Raw genomic sequence first — 24674 nt, 5'->3', positions numbered from 1 at the left:
GGAAGGTCCAGCTCTCCACCTCTGCTTCTCTCTCAGGAGGATGCTCCTGCTGCCTTTGTCACCTCCAGCACTCTGATCCATGAGCTCGTTTAATTCAATACTTACTATAGCAATACCAAGTTTTGCAACAGTTCAGCTCTGAATCAGCACATCATATGATCAAACAAGTTCTGGCTCCTACAGGGAAGAAGTGGCAGGGAGGAGAGAAGGGAGGAACCACTCTTTTCAATAGCAAATGGCTCTCAGATCCGCTTAGTTATAACACAAAAGTGTGCTTTCAGGAACATTATCTCAAGCAGAGCAGTTTTTCAGAAGGACTAGACTGGTGTCCTATTCAAGAAGGGAACAGGGGATTTTGTTCAAATTAACTTCAAGCAGGAAACTATCACCAAAGAATGTCTCACCTTCTCCAACCCTCTAACTGCTGCCCCAAATGCCACCCTACCCTTCAACCTGTCTGCACAGCCAGACAATCAAATAATGGAACACACCAGCATGAAAGGTAGCCCAGCAAAATATAAACTGTGGTAGGTTATTTCAGACACACACACGTTTATGTATTTGGAATAACATGGCTATTTTTCAGGTGGATCAAATCTCTAATCCAGTTCATCACACTGTTGACACAAATACCAGCCCAACAAGCTGGGGAGGAAAAGGAGAAGTAATGAGATAAGGCAATAATAGACAGAGATGGCATTCCCAACCAAAGACACAGTAACAAGGCCAGCAATAAGTTTTAGCAAGACCATGTTAAGTAAACAGGAGCTGAAAAGCAGAGAAGATAAACCAGGGTTTACACAAACAAACAAAGATAACACAATATGGATTGAAATAAAAGGTTTCACTGCTCAAAACAAAACGCAGACAGACACAAACTGAAAATCTTACCTTTTGCTGCCCTTAGCAGAGATTGGCGCCCAACACCCAGCAAGGTCTGCACACCTAAGACGCTCTGTGGGATTTCCTTGTCTAAAAGCGGCCCAAGTCTCTCACAGATCCTAAGAAGATAATCCGGAGGGATGTGGGCATTGACAGCCACCTAAACATATAGATAACACAGGTATCTGAAAATTGGTTTATTCTTGCTTCTGCTAGTATTTCTTTTTTTTTTTCTTTTTTCTTAATTCCTATTCAAATATTAAAATTAGGTATTTAAATCATTTCTAAAATGGAGGTGGTGAAAGCATCCTCAAAATTAATTATACCCAAGATATCTTTCAACACGTCACAGAATGCGGAATAAGTCAGACTAGAAAATCAAGGTAGTAGCAGCCAGAGTAGTAATTTAGAACGCTCTTTAATAACAAAAGATCCCAGAAACACAGCATTCTCAGTGCACTGGTCTGATCAAATGAAGTATTGCCTGGGGGCTTCTGCAGTCTATTTTACCCTTCAATTCATTCTTCTCACATGCACTATGTTTTGCTTAGCTGAAAAACCCTTGCCTTACATTACTGTAAGAAGTGGGTGTACAAGGCCTGAAAACCCTAAATATTATGCTTAGAGCAATACCCAGTCCCCATTTTCTAATTGCTAGGAATAGTAACTTTAAGACCCACATTTGTCAGCTCCTAATTTGTTATCCCAAGAAAACATTCCTCCTTTTCTGCATTACACAGAGACGGTTTTCTATGGGGATATGATAGCTTCCCCAACAGACTGTCCAAACAGCAAATAAGCTTTGCTGTCTTATCTAGAGTGCCCTGTACCTGCCTGACTCCTACTACACCCACCAGCGGCCAACCAAAATATGCAACATCAGAGTCCATTTGGCTCCTTCAACCCGGGATGTAGAACTACAATCACCTCTTTTCTAAGACCAACAACAGCAGGCCCTTCAGATCCTCGGTATCTGTGACTGAAGACTGAGAACACACTGAACTAGAACTATTTACAATTGCTGTATCTGTTGCAACATTATGAAGAATACAATGATACTAAAGGAATTTTTTTGTTCTCCCAAGCCACAAACTAATGCCAAGTAATATTAAAGCCAACCTGAAAAGGACAGAACAGCATTCACTGTAAAGAAACAGCAGCAGGCACATGCCTATGCACACACCCCCTTCCCACCCAAACAGTGCAGCTGTGTCCAGTCGCACCCAATGCTGGTGAAGAGCTCTAAGCACTCTCCAGCAATGCAGGGCCCTCCACACAGTGCAGGACAAGTTTTTGCCCAGCCTGACTACTCAATCAAGTTTCCCTTGGCATCAGCCCCAGTGCTCATCTATCACACTGCAAGTTGTTTCAGCTCAGAGAACATTCAACACACAGAAGGGAAAGGCGTTCTGCACAGAGCTGACTGTGATTCAGACGAGTGTCAGAGCTGGCGGAAAGGAAAGGAGAGGACTGCTTCTTTTAACAGCAGAGCATCACCAGACAGGTCCGGCTACCCTGTCCACCTACACCCTCAAGAGAATGCCCCAGAACAGCAGAGGGAGCGGCAGGCAGCAGGAAAGAGGAACAGACAACCACTTCATTGAGGTGTGCTGCCAAAACACTACTGGTTGAGCTGTGTCATCACGGGCGTTATTACCACATGTCATTGGGAAATGGTTCATTCCAATTGGGCAGCAGCAGTGGTGCTACGGGGCCCAGAGCAGTGAGTCATGTTGTACAATGTCATCACCGCACGGCAAGCAGGATCAGTGCCGTCCCATAAATCCATGAGTGAGATTTTAACCCAACAAATCACAGCCTTCTCTAATGACACATACAAGGTATTATTTGACTGAAATCACTCAAACACTCCCCATCTGAATGGAAACTCTTACAGAAGAGTAAGGCTTCACCATGCAACCTCTCAGTCACTGCATGCCAAAGATCTGCAAGGCAATAGAAATCCACGTGAAAGGCAAGCTCCTCCAAAGCCCTGGGCTTTGTAATTCTTCAAGAAATACAAACTTGATAACTTCCTTAACACAGGCCCACGTCATAAATTTTCATACTATGAGCATTAAGGAATAAACAGCCCGTACCACAAATATTTCTGCAGCCATTCAAACTTCTTTTTCCGAAACCATACAGTTCCAAACTGATATCAGTGGCTACCCAATTGTGCAGCCAGTGAACTTCAGGATGTAACTATGAATTGCCATTAGTTGTAAACTACACGATATAACAGCAGCCAGAATGAGATACAAGGATTATCTGAACTTTTCTATTTGTCTGGCATTCTTAGCTATTTGTAAATTATAAATGCATTAATGGTAAAAAAAAAAAAGGCTTTGTTATCATGTACTAGCCTCCCTTCACTATGTAAGGGAAGGATCTGAAACAAAGGCAATCTAAAGGGAAAGTATGCAATTTATTGAATTCAGAGTATAAAATGCTCTTTTACAGCTCTGATGATTAGTAGCACGTTTCTCAGTCAACAGCTATCAACTCTAGCAGTTATTCTAGCTCATAAGATTAAAAGAAAGCTAGTAACCAATCCAGAAGCAGAAAAAACTTCCATTTCAATTTTAGAATAGAAATCCTCCTCTTTCTGGAAAACTTTCAGAAAGGCCAAACTATTCTCTCAGGGTAACACAGCGAAACACGTCTCTTTTCACTCAGGAATGGGCTGTTTGAAGCCTTGCTGCTATTCTATGTCTTGAGAGAGGTGTTGGATTAAGCCTGGCAGCAGATATCCTACTGTGGAGACAGAGCCTGGCTTTACTTACACAAAGCACATGTTATTCAGCGAGAACTGACTGACTTAGTACATCTATTCAGAAATGGAATGCTACTTCGTTGCATAAAGACCTTTAAGGCAGTTGTTTTTTTTTTTTTCCTTCTCTTTTTTTACAGAATAGCAAAGGGAGTGAGCACCAACACATCTGCAGACCTGCCAGCACTCAAAGATCAAAGATGGATGCGCCAGAGCCCCGAGCATGTGGCAGCTATCTGCAGATGCCTGGTGGTGATTTGTCTGGGTGGCCGAGACACTAAGCAGCTCAGGACACAGACATCTGGCTGCCCCCTGCCAGACCACGAAAGTTGGCAAACCCAGCATGGAGCCAGAGCTAAACCAGCACCAGGGAGCTGCCGGAGCAGCACTCAGTTTTATTAGATTGTAAACTTTCCTCAACAACAGTTAACGTGCAGCATATTGCACAGACTGGGCACGTATCAAAGTGATCATTCCCTTTATTAACACGCCCTACCCATCAGCTCTGCCACCTGCAATCAGAACCATACCACACTAAAGAAGAAAGGCTGTGTGGCTCTCCTTCCCCTGTCATTTACACGTTTCTACAAACCACAGCAGCCTAAGTGGCCCCTAATCTGTATATTAATACTGTTATTACCAAACAGCTACACAGGCAGACAGCAATAGAAGTTAATTCTCCTGGAGATTTTTTTCCATAGTAACTTCCAACCAGAACACTTAAACTGCAGCCTGGAGCAGATCAAGCAATTTTGTTTTCAGGTTCCCAAAAGAACTTGAAACACAACTCCTGCTTCTCACCTCCATGTGAGAGAGCTGTACGTGGATTTTAAAAGTCATCCCAAAATGTGAAGCTGCAAACACACGGCAGAGAATAATGAAGCCTCCCAGATCAAATTTGCATTCACAGAAGGACAGAAAAAGGCAAATCTTAACATCAGCTACAGCCACATTTGGGATTCCACCTTTTTGCCACGCAGCGAAATTAAACCACAGAAAGCATATTATCACCTCCCCCAAATGCATTAGAAAATATCCTTAGAATATTAAAAACTATGTTTGAAAAAAAAAAATAGAAAATTAGGAAAAAAAGTAAGAATCTAGTAATACAGGCCAAAAACGTGTTAAACAAGGAGCTTTTAAAGGACTGTTTTAAAATAACTCGGAAGAGCTGAAGGCATGCTTAGTGAGAGCCAGTTCTACAGACATACTGGGATAAACTATAAAAACGGTTAAAAAAATTATAAAATAATAATAATAATATAATAAATTCTAAAAATGGTTAAAAATCCTATACAGGTGAAAATATCAGAGCTTGAGACTGCCACAGCACCAGGGAAACGCTCTCCAATAAAGCAACTTTACAGGTCTTACAGATCTAAGAACTCAAATAATCAAAGTCAGTATGTCCTTCTAAAAACCTCATGTAAACAGCTGCAGGTGGACTTAATCACAACAGCTTGAACTAATATGCAAATATGCTGCTACAAGAGATACAAGAGATAAGCAGCTACAAATAAGGAACTATTACTGAAGGAACTATTGCTGAAGTCACGCAAGGGCTAGGAGAAAGTCATACCCCTAAACCTGTTTATGTTTCTGATGTTGGAAGTATTACAACATAATCTCAGACTGCTAAGAGTCCTCACTAGGCAGCTAAGACACAGGCAAGAAGCTTGCTGATCCCCGAAACAAACAAACAAAATCCCCTGGTATTACTGCTGACAGTTTCTCCTCCCAAGAATGGTTCAATAAACAGGAAACAAACAAACAAAAAGACAACTCATTGTGATTACTGCTTATAAGGAGATGTCTGTGTTCGCAGGGCCTGGAATGAGACAGCTCTGAAACACCTCTTCAGGGAAGCCCAGGGAAACATTGCTTCAAAGCACCAACTCACCCTGATGCAAAAGCTGCACAGTGGAGGGAAGGCGGAGAACAACGTGGGCCTTGGAAGGCCCCTTCCCACCAGGTCCTGGGGCAGGCAGGCAGGCAGGCAGCTGTGCAGCAGCAGCAGATTTCTAACCTCCAGGCAGCTGCACCATACTGCTCTTGTTTGCCAAAATAACAATCAATTAAGAATCAATTGACAACTCTATCAAAAAGCAGCAGAGGAGACCAGGAGGACCAAGGCAGCTGAGCAAGCAGGAAATTACTCAAGACCTCAAATATGGAATCTCAGCAAAAGGAAGCTCAGATACTGGACTTTCACAAGATGTCAACAATATACATAAACACAGAAATTCAAAAGCCATTATCCACTCAATTTCCTCAGGGCGATTAGGTTGGAACTATCATATAGCAGATGACATTTTCCTGAGGTGACAAAACCGTACCATCTCTCTGCTGCTAATGCTGGGATTGGCAATACCTATAAATAACAGCACCTCAGATTCACAGCTAGTTTTAAATCAATGCAGATGGACGAGGCAGAAACTCAAAGCCAAATCCCATAAGCTGTTCCATACTAGTGCAGCCATCCACAGACACAAATTCTCCACTCAGATACACTGTCCAGCAACAGCTGATGCTCTGTTTTTCCTAAAATTAAGCTTAACTTCAGCACAAAGAACAAAACAGTCTTTGCCAGAACAGACAGTCCTTCAGAACGTTCTTGAAAACCAGACTGGTCATTTTTATCAGGAATAAACAAAAATAACTTCCAAAAATTGTCCACTGGAGACCACTCTGATAATCTAAAGCAGCTCAGCTCGACTTGTCTGCTCAGCAGCTGGCTATGAATTAAGCTGCTGTGGTTAAATTAAAATAGAAGTACTAATTGCCTGCAAGTTCGACATACCTAAGACCTTCATAATGAAAGTGAGGACCCTCCCCTTTACAAGCATGTTTCATGTCCCAAGACCACCAGCAGCCAAGAGCAAAGTAAAAACCACTTGGAGCACGCAGACCTTAGGAGCACACCTGGACAATTATCTAGACAGGCAGCCACATGTTGCACATAAAAAGTGCTCCAAAGTGGAAAGGAGAAGGAGACACAAAGGGAACACAAATGGACAACACGCTCGTGTTCTCTGTGTGGCTTTGCTCACTAGATACAGTTCTTACTAGGGTATCTTCAACTATTCTCCTGCCTGAGGGTGCCTGACGTGTAAAGTGAAAGACTAAGTTCAAATAAGAAAGAAAAAGAAATCTCTTAACAGAGAGATTTCAGATCTTGACTAAAAGCTTGAGGGATGTGGGAGTAAACGTTAACTAGATAAAAGCCACCTGGCAGGCGATTTGGTTGTTCCGTCTTTATCATATCCAAAAGCCCTCAGAGCAATAGCACACTCTACAACAAGAGCATCAGCACGTTCTCGCACAAATACCAGCTCTAGACTAAACAGTCAGACTGAGAATGGAAAACTAAGTTGAAACATCAGCAATTGGAACAATAAGTTCTTTGTCAGATTTGCAGGAGCAGAATATTGGGCAAACAAACAAACAAACCTCACTTCTCTGGGTTTGCAAATCTCTCATTTTGCTCAATTATCTCAGGCCTGCCTGCCCAGTGCAGTTGCAACACAAGGCAAAGATTGTAACCGACTGCTCTCCTGCTTCTCAGGGGTCAAACAAGATAAATGGGTAGAAAAAACTCCATCCCTGACTGCTAGCATCAGTAATTAATTTTTTGTTCACAAGGTGAGATAATTAAAATTAAGTTCAGAGTTTTTTTTCTTCTCCACAGCCCTAGCTTTGTTCTAAACATTCATTCAGACATCTAGCTAGCACAGAAGTCAAGTAGTTCAGGTTAATATACAATCACACGTATCCAAAGGTCCAAATTCCAGATTCATCAGACTCTAAGCAGAGAGGGGAAAAGGCTTTCCTGCCACATCCTTGACAGTAAAAGCTTCAGCCTGAGGATTAATTGAAGCTCAGCTCATCCCATATAGCATCAACCTGTCCGGCTGAAATGATTAGCTCGTTGTCCTGTTCCTTACTGGTTTATCATGTTAACCAGATAAACAAAACTAGAAAAGAGATGATTAAAAAGAATAATTGCTGATTAGCTTAAAAGAGAGGAAAGAAATCTTATACTTCGCTTTGATAATTCTATGCACCAAGAAACAACTTCCCTTTAATTCCAAGCCTCACTTCACTCCTATTTGCTTCCTGCTTCTGAAAATCTTAAGAATATATGTCTTCAGCAGCACCACCTAACACAGAAGAAAAGGCTTTAACACTTTCCTAGCCACACCTCACAGAATGAAGTGGAAAAATGCAGACACGATACAACTGATGAAGCAAAACAGTCTGAAATCAGACTTCACATTGCAGCTGCTAGCACTCCTCACTGCATGCAGGCACAAGCTGAACTTGAACCGGCCTGCTGTTAGATCTCAGATTCTCTCACAGCACTGAGATTTATTGAATGCAGTACTTACTCCATTTCTGCTCACTCAATAAACAGCTCTAGAATTATCCACCAGAGGAATGACAAAGCACAATCACCTTAAATTCTCAGCATGTTTCAGAATGGGAAAGCCAGCAGGTACCAATGTCTCATCTCAATGCCAGGAGCTCTCCCACCCGCACCTGAACATCTAAAGCGGTACTACAATGGAAAACCAACTGCAGAGCGAGCTACAGGGCAACACTTGAGCCGAAAGCCCGCACTGCCACGGCCCTCTGTGAGGTGGGAGCGCAAAGCTCCTCCGGGTGTGCAGCGGGATGCTCACAGTGTGTCGGCAGGGCTACGGCCAAGCTGACGGCTGCCAGGTGCAGTGTCAGCGCTGTCACCCGGAGCCGCGGGCAGTGACGACAGGGCCGCTCTTCTCTCCGGCCCTCAGCGGCCGTGCCTTCCCCAGCGCAAGGCAAAGCCGCCCTTCCTCAGCGGCACGCACCCACACGGCTTTGACCCACCCCTGCCAGCCTCCCCGCAGCTATCTCACAGACTTCTTGTGTTTTCAACACCACGCTTCCCAAGCAGGGCCCGGCGCAGGCCGCGCCCGCAGGCCCGACACCACAGGGCGGCCCTGCGGCTCTGTCCCCCAGCCGCCGCCACCGCCGCCCCCGACCCGCGTCCGCCGCCCACCCCCCCAGCGCCCCGCGGGCCGGGCGAGACCCGCAGCTCCCGGCCCCGCGCCCCCCCGCCGCCCCACTAGTTCCTCTGCAGCGCCGGAGCCAATCAGCCGCCTCCTTGCATCGCCGCCCGCGCTGCTCCGGCTTGTAAGGCGCGGCGCCATTCGCCAGGCCGGGCCCCGGTACGTGCCCTCAGATAACCCGCCCCGGCCCCACAATAGCGCGTCGCACTCAGCCCCCCTGCCGCCCCCGTCACCCCCCTCCCGTTAAGCGCCCCCCTCACCCGGCCCGGCCTCGCCGCCCCGCCGTGCCCCCATTGCCCCGGCCCGGTGGCGGCCTCGGGCCGGCGGGGCGAAGCCGTCGGGCGGGGCGGGGGGAGCGCACAGTGTGGCGGTGCGGGGACGCGGGGAAGCCGCCGGCGCGAGGGGGCTCACCAGGTCCTCGAAGCTGCGGCGGTGCTCCTTGCCCTGCCAGTCCAGGCGCCGGGGGATCAGCTGCGGGAGGGAGACGGGGAGAGAGAGAGCGGGAGGAGGGACGGAGCCGGCGGTCAGACCCCTCCCCGGGCGGCCGAGGGCAGCCGGCCCCGCTCCGCGCCCCCGGCCCGGCCGCACCACGGCCCCGGCCGCACCGCGCCGCGCGGCCCCGCAGTGCCGGGAGGGGCCGGGCCGGGCCGGGCAGCGCCGTCCCTTACCTGGTGCTCCTCCAGCTCCTCCACCAGCACCTGGGGACACACACAGCACGCACACAAAGGACGTGAGTCCGGAGCCCGCAGCGCAGCGCCGTGCCCCCCCCAGTCCCAGCCCGCCCGCCGCCGTCCTGCCCCGTCCCTTCTGCTTCCCTTCCCGGCTCCTCTCCCCGTCCCGTCCCTTCCCCTCCCGCCCGGCCCGGCCGGCAGCCCCGCTCACCTGGGCGGATTTCTTGCAGGGTCCGGACTGCAGGAACCTGGCGATCAGGTAATAGAGCTCTGCGTCGGGACAGGGAGGGGAACGGGAGAAGGGGACACGGTTACAAAGCGGGCGGACAGCGGCGGAGCCCCCGCGGCCAGCGCTACCCACCGGCTTCCAGCTGGGTCGGGGCGGCCGCTGTCGCCATCCTCCTCAGGAGGCCCGAGGGGGAGGGGAGGTGGCGGATCGCGCCCCGCGGACTCGGCGCTCCTACAGCGGCCGAGCGCCCATGGAAGAGCCCCGCTGCCCGTGCGCGGCGTTCGCCCCGCTGCCGTTCTCCGCCGGCTTCATGGCATCGCCGTTCGCCCCATAGATAGCCCGGCCCGGAGAAGGCAACCGCCGAGCTGGGTGCAGGGAGCGCCGCCGGCCGCGCGAGGGCGGTGCGGAGCGGCTGCGGGCAGCGGGGAAGCGGCGGGGCGGAAGGGCCGGGCGGTGACGCGCGGCGGAGGGCCGGGGCGCGGGGAGGGCGCGCTGAGGCCTGTGGGCCCCGGCAGCCTGCGGGCGGGAGACCCCTGCGTCTGCGTGTGGAAAGCGCGAGAAAACCGAGCGGCCTCAGCTCCGCCGCGGGGAAAAGGGCGAAGCTGAGCGGCGTTCTGCTGGGGGTGGGAAGGGGCAGGGCGAGGGCCGCGGGTGCGTTGGCTGCTCTGCTGAAGGGCCCGGCTGGAAGAAGAAGGCCGGGGGAAGCGTTTTGTTCGATTTTATTAGCGTGTAACGCACTGAAGGCGCAGGAAATAAACTTCAGTTGTGCTCGTGGAGTTGTTTCCTCTGAAGAAGATCTGTTTAATCTGCCGAAAACACAGGCAGAATGCCGGATTTTGGGCGCTCAGTAGTGTCCTTGCGCCCCTCACACTGACTGCCACAAACACAAAGGGGCTCCAGGCAGAGTGCTGGGTTTGGGGCACCCTTCTCATAGCATAAATGAGAATTCTGCCGTAAACACAGAGGTCCTCAAGACAACAATTTTAATTACAGATGCCCAGGGAGTACCCTCATGCTCTATTAATGTAAATGGGGACTTACAGCCATCAATACGTGACACACGTCATCATCAGCGCCTCACAGTATTTCAATGGGGCTGCTCTCGTGTTCCCCAGTATACCACAGAGGCAAGGCAATGTGATAGATAAGAAATTGGGCTGCGGTGGCTTTGCTAAATGAGGTGTTTCTTGTCATCATAGAAGAGCCCGAGTTGGAGGGGATCCACAAGGATCATCGAGCCCAGCTCCTGCGCTTGTCTTAGCTCACAGTGAGTGCTTCAGGAGCTGAATCACAATTATTTCCTCCCAGTGTCCAGGAAATAAAGACATGGATGATGCCACACCTGTTCTCTTCAAAGAAAATACTGTGCAATATCAATCTCCATAGACGTTCTTGAGGGAAACAAGTAATTTTTCCAGAAGTATCCTGTCCAAGCTTCAGAAATGTATTTCACTTCAGCAATAACTTGCTAAAATATTAGGGGAATAGACAGCATTCCTTAACATACAATTGTGTTTTGCTGCCATAAATACCTGATGTTTGGTGATAGAATTTTGTGAGCCTTGTCAGGGTAACAATCACTGTCATAACTGAAAAATAAAAGAATAAGACGACTCATCTTCATGCTTTGAATACCAAGAGCTGAATCATAGTAAATTGATGCAGTTGAAACATTAAGAATAAATTCATTTTCACATGTATTTATAGTGTATATGCATGACTAGACACTGTGGAGTGCTATTTCAGAGTTCTTCCTGCTGTTACCACAAGGATGCAGCCCATCCTGCTGGCAGCCCACTTTCAGGATGTTTCAGGATACCAGAACGAGTCAGATGTGTGACATCCAGCTGCTCTACATGACTTGCCTACACCTTAATACAGGTGTGGAAGTTGTTTGTGTCAGGCACTTGGATTTGCTGGCTGAGGCATAGACTTCATTTTCTTCTTTGTCCTCCAATGCTCTCAAGCTGCTAATGAGAATTTAAATAACCTAAATAAATAAATAAAGCATCCCTGCTTACCATCATAGCCCTTGGATTTTTTTATAAGGCAGATTCATGGTTATCACTTAAAGAGATGTGGGGAGCCACCTTCCTAAGCTGTTACCTCAGCTCTAGGGGCTTTCCATTAGTAACAACTCTTCCAGTGTGACACCCAAGCCTTTGAAGTTAGTCCTGCTATTCCTGTGGGAGTTCCGGTGTAGGATAGTTCTGGAAACAAATTACCTTCCAGGAAAAGAACCTTCTGATATTCTGTATCTTTAGAAGTAATATTTTTCTTTCCTGTCTTCAGAACTGATAATTGCGAGCTCATCTTATTATGTATGCTAGGAATGCAAAGGAAGAACGTAGATAGTGTATTGTAATATGTTTCGAAAGTGTACATCAATCTTTCTGAGCTAAATTTAATTCTGTGTCAGGAGAAAACACATCACCGTAAACATTGTGTAGCACCAGGTCCCCCTGTTTTCTAGTGGTAACAGTTACCTAATATATTCTTAATGGATATGGCATGTTTCTTTGGCCCCCCTTGGCTGATGTGTTGCAGAACCTTTCTCCTCACAATTTGCTTTTATTTGAGCTTGGAGGCAGTAGCATATGAGCTGAACCACCACAAAAAGGCAGGATTATTCTTTTAGGGCCTATCTAGAGCCAATGGGAATTCCTACAGGAACTGAAATGGGCTCTCAAATTGAAAGCCAAGATAGAAAGTGTTCCCAAACGAAACTCGGCTGTCTGTTGTGTGTGTCCTTCCCACACCATTTGCACTGGAAGCCTTGCTGCATGCGTAGGTGCTTATACATACAGGTTCTCACAGCTCAAAACTCAGAGGTGCTCCTTAATGCAAAGGCTGTGCCCTTGTTGAAGCCTGGGCTGATTCATGCATCAACAAGAAAGGAGCACATTAGTAACTACGCAGCTATTTGTTAGCTATGTGCTGCAGAGTATGGGTGTACAGACCACAGCCTGCATTCAGAACACAAACAGCTCATTAGTTGTGCCCAGAGCAGCCATTGGATAGCTTCCCTTCGCCAGGCTCCTTCAGAGCAATTAGGGCTGGGATTTCCATCTCCGCAGTGACCCCCAGCCTTCTTCCTGTGTTGCTGATCCTGTGGCTCCACAGCTTCATATCGTTAACATTCTCTCAGTTGCTCTATGATCCCCTAGGGTTGCTCAAAACATTGCGATCAATAGCTCTTCCTGCTTCTCTTGAGCTCTCCCCTTAAGGAATCATCTTCCTGGTGAGTAACGCCCATCTTCAGGTGCACCTTTCATTCCCTGGGAGCTCCGTGTCACAGCGCACTGCAGCTGCACACAGATCTGCAGCTCCATGACTCATCTCTTTCTGGATCCTCTGCATCCAAGAAGCATCATGCTGGACAGCAGTAGTAAATCTCCTAGTGAAAGCCAGATTTGATGCTAGTGCTTATTCATGTTTCTCCGAAGCAGAATTCTGTTATATAAATGCCAACAGCAGCAGTGGCACTTAGTGCTGGAGAGGAGCGTAGTGATGCAACAGTCTTTGCTGGTGAACAACAGATGTACTCAGAAGCAGAGATGCTTTGAGGAAGAAGCTACACTGAGAGTTTCTTTCCATGCTTGCTCTTTTTAAATTATAGTAATAGTAGTAGTAATAGTAATAATAATAAAGGAATGCCTTTGAAGCATTTTGAGTGGAAATCTTTAGATGAAACTTTAATCTACACATTGTCCCATAGAATAAAATCAATCTCATTCTGCTGTGGCCAAACTTGTCAAATGCTGCAGGATCACCTCCCTCTCCCTCATGTGCCCTTCCCAGACAGAGCGCAGATTATCACAAAGCATTCAGATCTGTAAAAGGCCTGAAAGGGTGGGTAACGAGTGCTGAACATGTAGGGGGGGAAATTGTGACAAATATCGTGGTGGAAGAGATCTTGTTGAGGTTCCACATATGGGTCATAGGTGAAGCTGGTCCAGGAGATTTTGATTTCCTGCACGCATGTGCATTTTTCATACTTTCACAGACTCAGTTCTGCCTTTCTACCCTCTTACTGATATTGCTTGGTGCTAATAAGCACCCTGGTTCTGCAGCATAGCATCTCTGTATGTGCATCTTACTCCAAGTGAGAACCTGCAGGGAAAAAATCTCAGAAAAAAATGCCTCATACTTGTGCCGTTGTACAATTAACTTACCAAAACCACTCTTAATATTAAATAAGTCTGATTAACCTAGTGCATTTAACCCTCTGAAAAGCTTGGCTTTGGCAACTCTTGACTCAACCGCCCATTGCTTCTGCCCATTTGATATTGCAAAAACCTCTCAAAAAAGAGAGGGTTTTGCTTTTCTTGGGGGAGACCTCCAGAGGTCACCCAATCCCCGTCCTGCACAGAGCAGGCCTAAAATATTGTGTTTGACCAAACAAGTCTGAACACCTTGAAGGAAAGAAGGTTGGGCAACCTCTCTGGGCAACCCAACCCCTTCCAGTCTGACCATCCTTGTAGTCCAAAATCGTTTCCTTATCTGGACTTCCCATGTTCCAGCTTTTGTCTGTCACCTCTCACTGTAATGCTGTAGTTGAGAGGACATGCAAGTAAACAGGATTTACCTCTCTTTAATTTCACTGCTAAAATCAATTATCTTCTCCTTATTCGGCTTGTAACACCAAATGAGTGTCTCTCTTACTGTATTTATTACTATATATTCTGGATGAGTCAAATTCTGCTGTCTGTTCTCTAGCTTTAGCATAGTGTCAGGACATGCCTGGGGAGACAGTAATACAGCACAGCTGCAAATCAGAAAGTTGAGGTTAGAACCATGTGGGTGTGCTGGGTGGTACTCGGACTGTACCTTTCCTCTCCAGTAAATGTATATGGGAATGCATGTGTCCGAATCCCTTTGGATTTAGACTACAGGAGGTTAAGCATTTTTTTTACATTTTTGACTAACTATCATCCATTTTTTTTATATGCTTTCTGCTAATCTCGGGCCTTTCCTTGTGCATCCAGGTGAGACACAAGGACACTCATTGTTCCTGAAATGAAATCCAAGTTTTTCTGTAACTGATACAAAAATAAGTGCTATTTAGAAGCAGTTTCAGAACTGGTGCTTTGTACTATACAGCTGAAACCAAATACAGGTATTGAAAAGCCAAAGCTTACTTTAAGGTGGTATCAAAATGCAGTAACCTCAAAATGAAATTTTGGCATTGTAGTTTGTTTGAGTAAATAAGAGGTGCTAAATCATTAACAAAACAGACACATTTGCTTGCGTGCAGAGGTCCTGTGTGCCCATAAACATCCTCTCTTGACAAAGCAATCTCCTTTTCACAGTTTTTTCTCTTGACGACATCTGTTAAATAACAATCCGGTACCTGCTGGTGGTTATGTAAGATCTGCTGTAGGATCTCTGCTATTTTTACGTACCCGATCATCTCACTTCTGCATCCCTCCGCTCTGCCCTCTGGGTGGTGCTCCATAACCGAGAGTTCCGTGTAGCTCTATCCCACAGGAAAGGCTGTTGGGAAACGGTCAGGGCAACACTCTCCTTTGTTTCTAAATTCCATCTTAAAATAGTTCGTCTGAGTTCAGAGATTTGTTCCGTGTCATGTAAATGTGGTGTCTCTTCCTCTGGTGAAGCTGCAGATCCATTTGCTAGCACACAAGATGCCACCTGTCTGGAACAGGATCAGCTGTTATTCTGCCGACCGACCCATATCTCATATCTCTTATGGCAGCCATTAACTGCATTTAGCTGCTGCTCTGCTGGGAGGTACGTACATCACCCATACCATCGTGTAACTTCTATTTGCTTCATTTTCAAACAAATTAATTCTCTCTGAACATCCTGTAAACATTTGTGTCTCTGTTTTACATACAAATAAATGCAAAATTTCAAATATGGATGGAATGCATACAAAAACACGCAGCAGCCTGCGTGCCGATGTGCCCATAACACTGTAAACAGAAGAACCAGGTGAATAATGCCAGCACGGTGCAATCTGCCACAGCATCACTGAATCTCAGCACTACCCCTGAAGGTGCCTATAACTCATCAAGTTCTCTAAGCAGGAGAATTACCTATAGCTGCAAGTGACGAGGCAGCTCTCCTCATTGGTGCTGTTGCAGTGGCAGTGCCCACATCTGTAGCTCTGGATGGGATCCTGCCTCGCCAGGAGCGTGGGTTGGTGCGAGCCCTCTGCGCCCAGCGTTCTGCAGCTGCTCAGCGCAGTGCTCATGCAAATGGCTCCTGCTCTGCTCGCTCCGGGGACGATGTGCACAAAGGGCTCTCCTCAGAAATGCTACCTGACGTTTCCCGGCTGAGATAATTCAACAACTTCACATCTTGCTGAACCCTGTTATGGACTGTGGGTTTTTGTTTGTTTGTCTGTTTAATTTGCAGGGCCTGATCCTGCATCTTCAGCTTTTCCTGCTGGGGTGCCCATAGCTTTGCAGTCAGTCTGGGCACACTGTGTCTGCCTGCGTGGCTCAGAATTCATCATGTCTGTCCCCGCAGAGCTGGGAATGCAAATGCTGCTGTCACTCCATCCACCAAGCGTGTCGCTTAGACCCCTCTATCCTTTCTCTTCTAGGTTGTCAGAATTATTGCATTTTAATTTGGTTTTACAGAAGTAATGGGTATTTTTGTGAGGGACCCCACCAAGTTGCTAAGAGTTTTTTAAAGTGCTGGTTTTATTTAATTAAAAATATCCATTAATTTTCTGAATATATTTATCAATATCCATAACGTGTAAACATTATTAATAAGCTCATTAACACCCTTTGAGTACAGTTTTATAGAAATAAAAATTAAATATAAATTAGCACACAAGGTGATGAATTAGAAAACTGCCTTGAATAAGTTTGCCCACAGCAGTAAGAGTTTCTAAAGCTGCTGGTTGGGGGCCTGCACCACATCCCCTTTTGGGTGTCCCCTCCAAACAGCAAAGCCCAACCCTACTCACACACAGGGCAGCTCCAAGCCCAACTCCCTTCTGTTGTCCTCCACCTTTTTTCACACTGCTGTGCCCATTTTGAGATGGGAGGACTGAAACTGCTGATTGTCCACTGGCATCACAACACTTGTTTTTATTTGTTCCCCATTCCCTCCTGTTTGCCTTTGACTATCTCTGAGCATCGTGTGAGGCACTACAGAGCGATCAGCATAATGAAGCCAGCATCTCCTCATTAAATTGTCATAGCTCAGAGCCCATTTCTACTTATCTGTAGCTTCCATTGCCATTATTTTGCATTATCTTTGTTTAGTTCCATTTTTTTGTTCCATTCCTTCAGTATCAGGCCTGCTCTGGCCAATGAGCTTGAAACCAGTCAGGCAATCGGGTAATTCATGCCTGAGCCCTTCTCTAGGACTTTTGGTCAATGCCATCCCATACTGGAATTTGGTTGCCATTAATTTTATTTATTCAGCTTAAAGTCTTCTCTGCTGATCTTCATTGTGAGAAAATTTCTCAATCTCATCCCTCTTGAAGAAGGGCTTTGATTTGGAAACCTCCATCCATTCCTCTGTAGGAAACAGTGATCCACATCGAATTGTAGAATCATAGAACCATTAAGGTTGGAAAGGACCACTAAGATCCCCGAGTCCAACCAACCCCATCCCACCTCCACCATGCCCATAACCATTTCCCTCAGTGCTACATCCCTACAGTTGTAGAACACCTCCGTGGATGGTGACTCCACCACCTCCCTGGGCAACTGTTTCATTTAGCTCTTGAACTCCCATCATTTAGTGGATGGATACATTCTTTTATAGCCTTCCAGCTTCTTATCTTTGGAAATACTCTTTTTTTTTTAATATCCTCAGGAGTTCAATTTGCACAATCTCCCACCATCAACTTCTTTTTTTTCTTGCCTCAGCTGATCAGAGCTTTAGAAACAGCTTGCTGGTACGTGTGTTCTCTTTCTTATCTCCATTGGAAGACGGCTCACATTTTTGGGATGTCCCTTAGAGCTTTTCTTGATAGAATAAATAATATAATTTAATGTCTGGTGAAGTGTTTTTCAACACCTCCAAATACTTATCCTGTTGTGTCTTTTATGCCAATAAAGAAAGCTTTTCTGTAGAGTTTATGAGATCCATGAGCTCTGTGCGGCTGAGTACTGTCCTGGTGTTTGATGAGAAATTGCATGGAAGGCTGAAAGATGTGGGCTGAGGCTGTGAAAGGCAAATGGGAGCCTTACAGACACAATTCCAGCCATCCATATTTATTTTCATGAGGCATTACATCCTTACTGCTGGGCTGTAAGAAATGAGGAAGGCAGTTGCACAGGCTATAGGTGAAAAAAGGAAAAGCAGCTTTTTATTCTGCACATTCTTGGGCAGTTTGCTAAACTACAGGAGCCCTGCCATGTTCCTGCTGAGGTCTCCTCCTCTCTCTGAGATGTCTGTGGACACCTTCCTGTCTTCTCTGTCAATGTGGTAGATCTCAGCCTCTTAATATTTTTTCTTCCTTTGTTCTTTTCTCCTCTTTGGATGACCCGGTTCCCTACAGACACCGTCTTTCTGATCCTGACCTCTTCCAAACCCCTTCTTCTCATCTTAGCTTTGTTGCTGCTGCATGCCAGCTGCCCCAGACATTCTGACCCTTACGTTGGCACTTTTTGTCTCTGCTGTAGCCTTCTGAGATGCTCCCAGGATGGCTCAGCACCACCTCATGTTCCTGCTAGGAGCAAATTGCTCATGGCACAGCCATGAAGTTTTGGGAGCCCAAAGACTTGTCTGTCTTGGTACCCTTCAGAAGGAGCCTTGAGCTGTTCTCACAACCCAAATCCAGCTCAGAATTTTGGCAGAGGGAGGAAGCCTTCTGCTCGTGGTTAGATATTCATTTGAGCAATTTGCAGCGGACTCTGAACTCCCTTCCCCACATCCCTGCTGCAGCCCCGGGATCCGACCACATCTGGGCTGACGGTTTGTTGGGTTTGACAATGTGAGCGCAGTGAATAGGCTGCTCAGCACTGCGAGCCATTTCCCTCCAATGGCTGCAAAATAAATGGTGGGACGTATTCCAGTGCAGTGCTGCAACCACCCCAAATACCACTATAAAATTCACAGGCACAAAATAGAGTGAGTGCATTAAGCAAGGCTTAGGGGGATTATCGAATTAAATCGGTGCCCTCTCCACCCTTCCCCCAGTCAAAGATATTAGGAATCGAAATACAAAAAAGGGTGTTAAAACAGCACAATGGGCTCCACTAAAACCTATAAAAGCAGAGAAACTCATTGTCGAGGCCGTTGCTTTCTTCCAGGCTCCTATTGTGTTTGGGCACAGCGATTCTGCCGGGGATGGGAGGGCTGTGCGTGGGTAATCCTGGGAGCCACCACAGCCCTAATGCTGCCGGAATGGCTGCTCCGGTGGCATTCCCCCACAGAAAGGCAACGTCACAGGGCTGTGTGCCCCCAGCACTGCTGCCCGCTGCTCTGCCTGCATCATCCCCGCAGCCCCGTAGCCGCACAGCCCTGCAGCTGTCATCTGCTGCCTGCATCGCAGCAAGGCTTGCAGCACCCACGGGTCTGCTGTGTGCACGCAGCCTCTGCTTGTTAATCCGAACGGGGCTTATTCAGAATTAAAAAACAAAAGCAAACAAACAAACAAAGCAAGCAAAAACAGCCTTTAAACGTGATCTACGTGAACAGCTTATGGTGGTGCAGCAGAACAGCCTCCCAGCACGCAGCCATAGCTATGATGTGGCATCACGGAGTGGGTTTTAGGTTAATGCGTGGCCCTCTGTGCCTGCTTTAATTAAAAGAAGTACAGAAAAAAATTGAATTTAACATTAAGTATTTTAATAACTTAATGGTGTGAATCATAGAATCACCAAGGTTGGAAAAGACCTCCAAGATCATCTAGTCCAACTGTCCACTGACCACCTGTATTTCCCCACTAAACCATGTCCCTGAGTACAACATCTAAATGGTTCTTGAACACCTCCAGGGATGGTGACTCCACCCCACCCCTGGGCAGCCCATTGCAGTGCCTCGCCACTCTTTTGGTGAAGAAATTTGTCCTAATTTCCCACCTGAACCTCCCCTGGCGCAACTTAAGGCTGGTACCTATTGTGCTGTCACTGCTACTGGGGAGAAGGGGCCAACCTGCACCCTCCACAACCTCCTGTCAGGCAGCTGTAGTGATCAGTAAGGTCTCCCCTGAGCCTCCTCCACACAGAACAATCCCAGTTCCTTCAGTTCCCATAAGATCTGTGCTCCACACCCTTCACAGTTCCACTGCCCTTCTCTGGACACACTCCAGCGCGTTGATGTCTTTCTTGTAGTGAGGGACCCAAAACTGAACACAGCACTCAAGGTGCCACCTCAGCAGTCCTGAGCACAACGGGATGATCACTTCCCTGCTCCTGCTGGCTGCACCATTTCTGATACAAGCCAGGATGCCATTGGCCTTCTTGGCCACCTGGACACACTGCTGGCTGATGTTCAGCTGAGCTCTGGCCGGCACCTCCAGGTCCATTTCTCCCACACAGCCTTCCAGCTGCTCGGCCTAACTGCAGGACCCGGCGCTTGGTCGTGTTGAAGCTCATCCTGTCAATGTCAGCCCAGCGATCCCACCTTCCTGGATCAAATGACTAGATGTGACTAGATTAAATATTTAATATATAAATACTTAAAATCAAATCTTAATTCCTGGCACATGTACAGAATACATATTACCCAAATGACCACAGAACCGTTCCCTTACGGGGGAATCCCTTTTCCTCGTGCCTTTCTTAATGCTGTTACAGACCCCCGTCATGCACGTCCCGCAGTATTTAAAGCCTTTACTTCAGCAGAGTAATAAAATAAATTCACTGGGCCCGGGATCTGCGGAGCAAGGAAATGAGACACCTGTGTGGCAGCAAATGGGATTTACGGGATTCTGAGCTCTCTGGGGCGCACACGGGTTTTGTTGCTGCATGTGCGCCAGTGCCTGGAGGGAGAGCTGCGGGCACAGCCAGAGAAGCGTCGTTAATAAGTGCTAATTAGCAAAGCCACCGGGTTTCCTTTGACCTGACTGCAAAGCCACGCTGTGAGGTGTGGGTGGAAGGGTGAGAAGAGAGGAGCATCTTTGGGTGGGAGCCCTGCGCTCCCCCATGGCCCTCCCCTCTGCCTCCGTGCTGCGGCGCAGCTCAGTGCGGCTCTGTGCTGGGCTCGGGGTGCTGCCTGCGTGTGACAGCATGGCCTGGGAGAAAACCAAAGCTGCGGCTTTCCAAACACGAGTAATATTGCTATGGCAACAAAGGAACTCACCTGAAAATGAAATGTGTGCCGGAAAGCAGCCCTATGTATTCAGGGAGCAGAAAAAGACAGATCCTGGTTTATTATTATTATTATTATTATTATTATTATTATTATTATTATTTTAGCTTTCCTGAACTCTCGACCTATTAAAAAAAAATCAATTCCTATCCGAGATAAAACATGAACTGAACGTGAGCCAATCTCTGCTGCTAAAAGAAACTCCCAGACCCGGATCACCCCCCGTCCCCCACACCTTCTCCCCATTGCCGAGGCTGCCACAACCCGGCAGCATTCCCATCGCTCAGCCATCCACTCATTCAGGTTGGGACCTCCAGCCCACCCCCACCGTGCTGTGTCAGCGCTGCGCCTCCGTGCTCCTCAGCACATCCGGATTACCCCCAAGGACACATTCGGCAGTGACACCTGCGGTGCATTTAGGACCCATCTTTTCCTGGATACAGTTTAAATGTCTCAGAACCCACTTGTGAAAGCCCTGTGCTAACGAGGCTCGGCCCATCCGTGCTGCTCACCTGATGGGGAAACGCAGTGGTCTGTCACACTCATCTATAATAACGGATTTTTATCTGCAGTTATGGGGTTTTCTCACTCTTAATTGCAGTGAGTGAAGAGCTGTTTTCCATAGCGCCGTGCGCTGTGTTACCCTATGAATTATAAACCTTTCTTTCGAGCTTAGCAGCCATTCCAACAGCAACCCAAGCTACAACTTCAGCCTCTTTTGAGCTCAGGAGGGATTCCTCTGCTCACACCGGTGCTGAGCCAGGAGGACTTCCCAGCAGCAATGGGACAGGACGGGGCACCCCGCTGTCCCCACACCCCAGCCCCACACACGGCCCTGAGCGGGGGCTGCCCTCCCCCCGGCTTTTTGGAAGGGAAATGAAAAAAAGCAAAAAAAAAAAAGAATGCTTAAAGCTGCTGCGCTCTGCCCTTTTCCTTTCCACTTTGGAAGCCTTTTTAACGTGCAGTTTTCCAGCAATTTGAAGGAAAATTGCCCTGAAAGAATGAAACAAAACCAAACGGAAAAAAAAAAATCTGCCTTATTTTTTCCAGCAAACCCCCCTGTGCCACACAAGCAGCTGCAGAGAATTTCTCTTCCAAACAGATGATGTAATGGGCTTTGTCAGCCAACGCTGTAGTGAATAAAAACCTAGACCCTAAAATCATCCGAGCTATTGATGAAGCCCATAAGGTTTGTGGTGCGGGCAATCCCCAAAAGGCGCGGAGCAGTGGGCTTTGTCATGCAGATGGCAGCGGGAGGCCGTGGGCACTGGGGCTGTGTGGGGGCACCGGGCGGCACGGGGGGGAAAACGGGCAGAAAGCAGAGCTTTTGTGTTCCCCTAAAACAAATGGGCTGAAGGAAGATGCTGACGGGAGATGCTGGGGGGGAGCGTGGCTCTGCAAGGCAGGAGAACAGCTTCTGCCCCGACCGCTGCCCGCTGGTGCCAAAGTCCAAGGAATTAATTTTTCTTTAAACCCCCCCCCCCCGAGTTATGAGACGTGAACCGTATAAAAGGTGTTAGATTTCAATCAGGAAAGGCAGCTGAGTCGCGCTGGCATGCTTGGAGCAGAAATAGGTGGGGATGGAGCCCTCCCTGTGTTCAGCCTGCAGAGGGACCTCCACTGACTGTGATGGGCCTCGTATTTGCTTGGATCTCTTCCTTATTTGCTTGGATTTCTGCTGTTTCTTTCCCTTTGGGCTCACGCATTTCAGCAAGGTGCACAAAGCAAAGCAGGGCACCTACTTGCTCCCCTCACCTCAGGATTGGCTCAGCCGCTGTCCCTGTCCCTTGGGCAGAGGGGCACCTGCACGTGGGTTCTGCTCTATCCCGCTGGGCTCCTGTGCTGCCCAAAATGCAGCCCGGGGTCACTGATGGTGAGGAGAGGCGAACCCCAAGGCTCCGTGCTGGAGGCTGGAGCCAGGCTGAGCAGTGCTGGAACATGGCTGGGACGCGTCCCCTAACTCTGCGGAGCAGCCACCGCGGTGTTGTGGCACCGAATGCACAGCAGGAGCAGGCAGCAGGGACCTGGGGACAACACAGGGCCCCCAGCACTCCGTGCCCCCCGGATCTGGGGATTCATTTGGGCAATGAGCTCCTCAGCTTAATTACACGCTGCGGGAAATGTGGCCGATCTGCATCTGCCACTCGGTAATTCCATGGGGCACAGCTTTGTCTGCTTTGTCTTCCAACACAAGAGCCACCGACCCCTATTCACTTCCCCGTGCCACAGCATCAGTCTCTCCACCTCCCTCCTCCTTGTTCCCCTCTCTGTCTTTTCTTTGCAAGACAAAACGGGCAATTTATTTAATTGTTGCTGATATAATGTGCTAAAACTCTCAACAGTTAATTACACTTGTTAATTATTTTAATTAGTCCCAGGGTAATGGTCCAGGTATAGAAGAGGACCCCACTGGGCCGCATGAGCACGGAGCAGAGCGGTCCAGGTTTATCCTGAGGTGCTGCGTCTCCATAGCACACAGCACAACCGTCCTCCGACAGCATGGGTGGTGAAATAGGAGCAGGGAATGCTTGGCCTAGATTTGCAAATTTCTGTTTGCAGCGTGGAAAGATTTGTAGGAGGAGGCCTGAGGGGAAGGCAGCTCTCGCAGGGCTTCCCTCAGACCGTGAGCCCAGCCCTCCTCGGTGCTCCTGGTGCAAAACGGAGCGGGGTCCTGACCTGCAAAGGGCGAGCGATCAGCTCCAGCACACATCAACCCTGGGTGGAAGCTGTGGCTGCGTCCCAGCTGGAGCGCACCCACCTCCACCGCAGCAGCACGCGCATCCAAGCAGCTCCCTTGTGGTTGTGGAGCAGCATCCAGAGGGATCCCCGCAGCGAGGGTGAAGGCAGAGAGCTGCTGCCATCAGAGCCTTCCCTCCCTGCCGTTGCTTTCATCTTCCCGAGGGAAAAGCAAACAGAGGGGAACCAGAAAGCTTTGTGGCTACGAAGTCTCACATCTGGTTTTAGCTCCATGAGACGTACTCCCACCCCCTCCTTGAATCATTAATGTTAAACAAACAGAACCCCGGTGATTTTTCTGGATTTCAGTGCTTGGACCCCTTACGAGCAGCTTTTGCTGCGAATCCCACGATTGCCCTCACCTCCATCCCTAAGGAAAGCAACGCACCCCTCTTGGCAGGGAGGGAGATGCTGCCAAATGGCACAACTCCATGGCTCCGGCACCGCAGGACGAGCAGCAACCCCGGGCTGCGGGGCGGGCAGTGGCTGTGTGCCGGGCAGCCCCGAGCCCTCACCCCGGCAGCGATCTCTGGAGCTGCACAGTCCTTGAGTCCAGCGAGGTGAACCTGATTTAAATCTGGCCCTGCCATTCTATTTTTAGGTTTCAATACCGCTTTGTCTGCATCGTTTCCCCTCCAGCCCCCCCCCCCCCTCCCCATACCCTTTTTTTTTTTTTTTTTAAGAACGTCTGGAAATGCTTAAGATGTGTCCGACTGTATTAAAATGCCTTCGAGAGCATTACGGTGTCAATTTGATTTCCGCTCTTTTAGAAACGGCGCCTTCCAATCGGCAGTTCTGTTCGTTTTATATCACATACGCACCCACTTCGTTTCACTTCTGCCAGGCGTCACCTCCTGGTGACAATCCGGGGCTCACTCTAACGCACCGGGCCGACACTTGAGTGTCCCCATGCCACACGTTGTGAGCAGCTCCCTCCCAAGCCAGGCAGCGTTTTGTCTCCCCGCGACCCTCTGCCCTTTCCATGGACAGCGGTGACTTCTGTCCCCCACCTCCACACCCTCTGGTGATCACCTCCCCTCTCTGGGATGCTCTGGGATGCTCTGGGATGCTCTGGGATGCTCTCTGGC

The 24674-nt window shown here is 48.2% G+C and overlaps 1 protein-coding gene, 1 long non-coding RNA gene and 1 other non-coding gene across 10 annotated transcripts in view; 1 reads left to right on the top strand and 2 right to left on the bottom strand.

Annotated features, from left to right (window-relative positions):
* The window catches only part of BRWD3 (bromodomain and WD repeat domain containing 3), a 54774-nt gene extending 44771 nt beyond the window's left edge, over positions 1–10003 (bottom strand). For 4 of the 7 annotated variants that reach the window (XM_015278524.4, XM_040699449.2, XM_015278525.4 and 1 more), the window contains exons 1-5: positions 9736–10003; positions 9586–9644; positions 9372–9401; positions 9115–9174; positions 892–1042 (exon numbers count right to left, since the gene is read on the bottom strand). In XM_015278524.4, the coding sequence (XP_015134010.1) occupies positions 892–1042; positions 9115–9174; positions 9372–9401; positions 9586–9644; positions 9736–9772 (337 nt within the window). In that variant the 5' untranslated portion in view covers positions 9773–10003. Of the gene's footprint in view, positions 1–891; positions 1043–2777; positions 2829–5555; positions 7853–8337; positions 8996–9114; positions 9175–9371; positions 9402–9585; positions 9645–9735 lie in introns of those variants that run through there. The other 3 variants (XM_046940598.1, XM_046940599.1, XM_025150345.3) reach the window with 3 other exon arrangements.
* Positions 8397–11631, top strand: LOC107052062. Its single transcript, XR_005859280.2, has 3 exons — positions 8397–8862; positions 9605–9633; positions 10803–11631. It is a non-coding gene; the product is annotated as a formin-like protein 16 (transcript).
* A 1643-nt stretch (positions 11632–13274) lies between these two features.
* On the bottom strand, positions 13275–24216 carry LOC121110601. 2 transcript variants are annotated; one of them, XR_006939116.1, is made up of 3 exons: positions 23949–24216; positions 15663–23526; positions 13275–15259 (listed from the first exon to the last, which is right to left on the bottom strand). It is a non-coding gene; the product is annotated as an uncharacterized LOC121110601 (long non-coding RNA). The 2 variants fall into 2 exon arrangements; XR_005859281.2 differs by lacking the exon at positions 23949–24216 and adding an exon at positions 23609–23734.
* Between the last annotated feature and the right edge of the window lie 458 nt (positions 24217–24674).

This window comes from Gallus gallus, chromosome 4 (genome assembly GCF_016699485.2).
Source record: "Gallus gallus isolate bGalGal1 chromosome 4, bGalGal1.mat.broiler.GRCg7b, whole genome shotgun sequence".
Lineage (NCBI taxonomy): Eukaryota > Metazoa > Chordata > Aves > Galliformes > Phasianidae > Gallus > Gallus gallus.
Note: the sequence above shows the minus strand (reverse complement) of the source record. Positions and strands in the feature narration are given on the sequence as shown.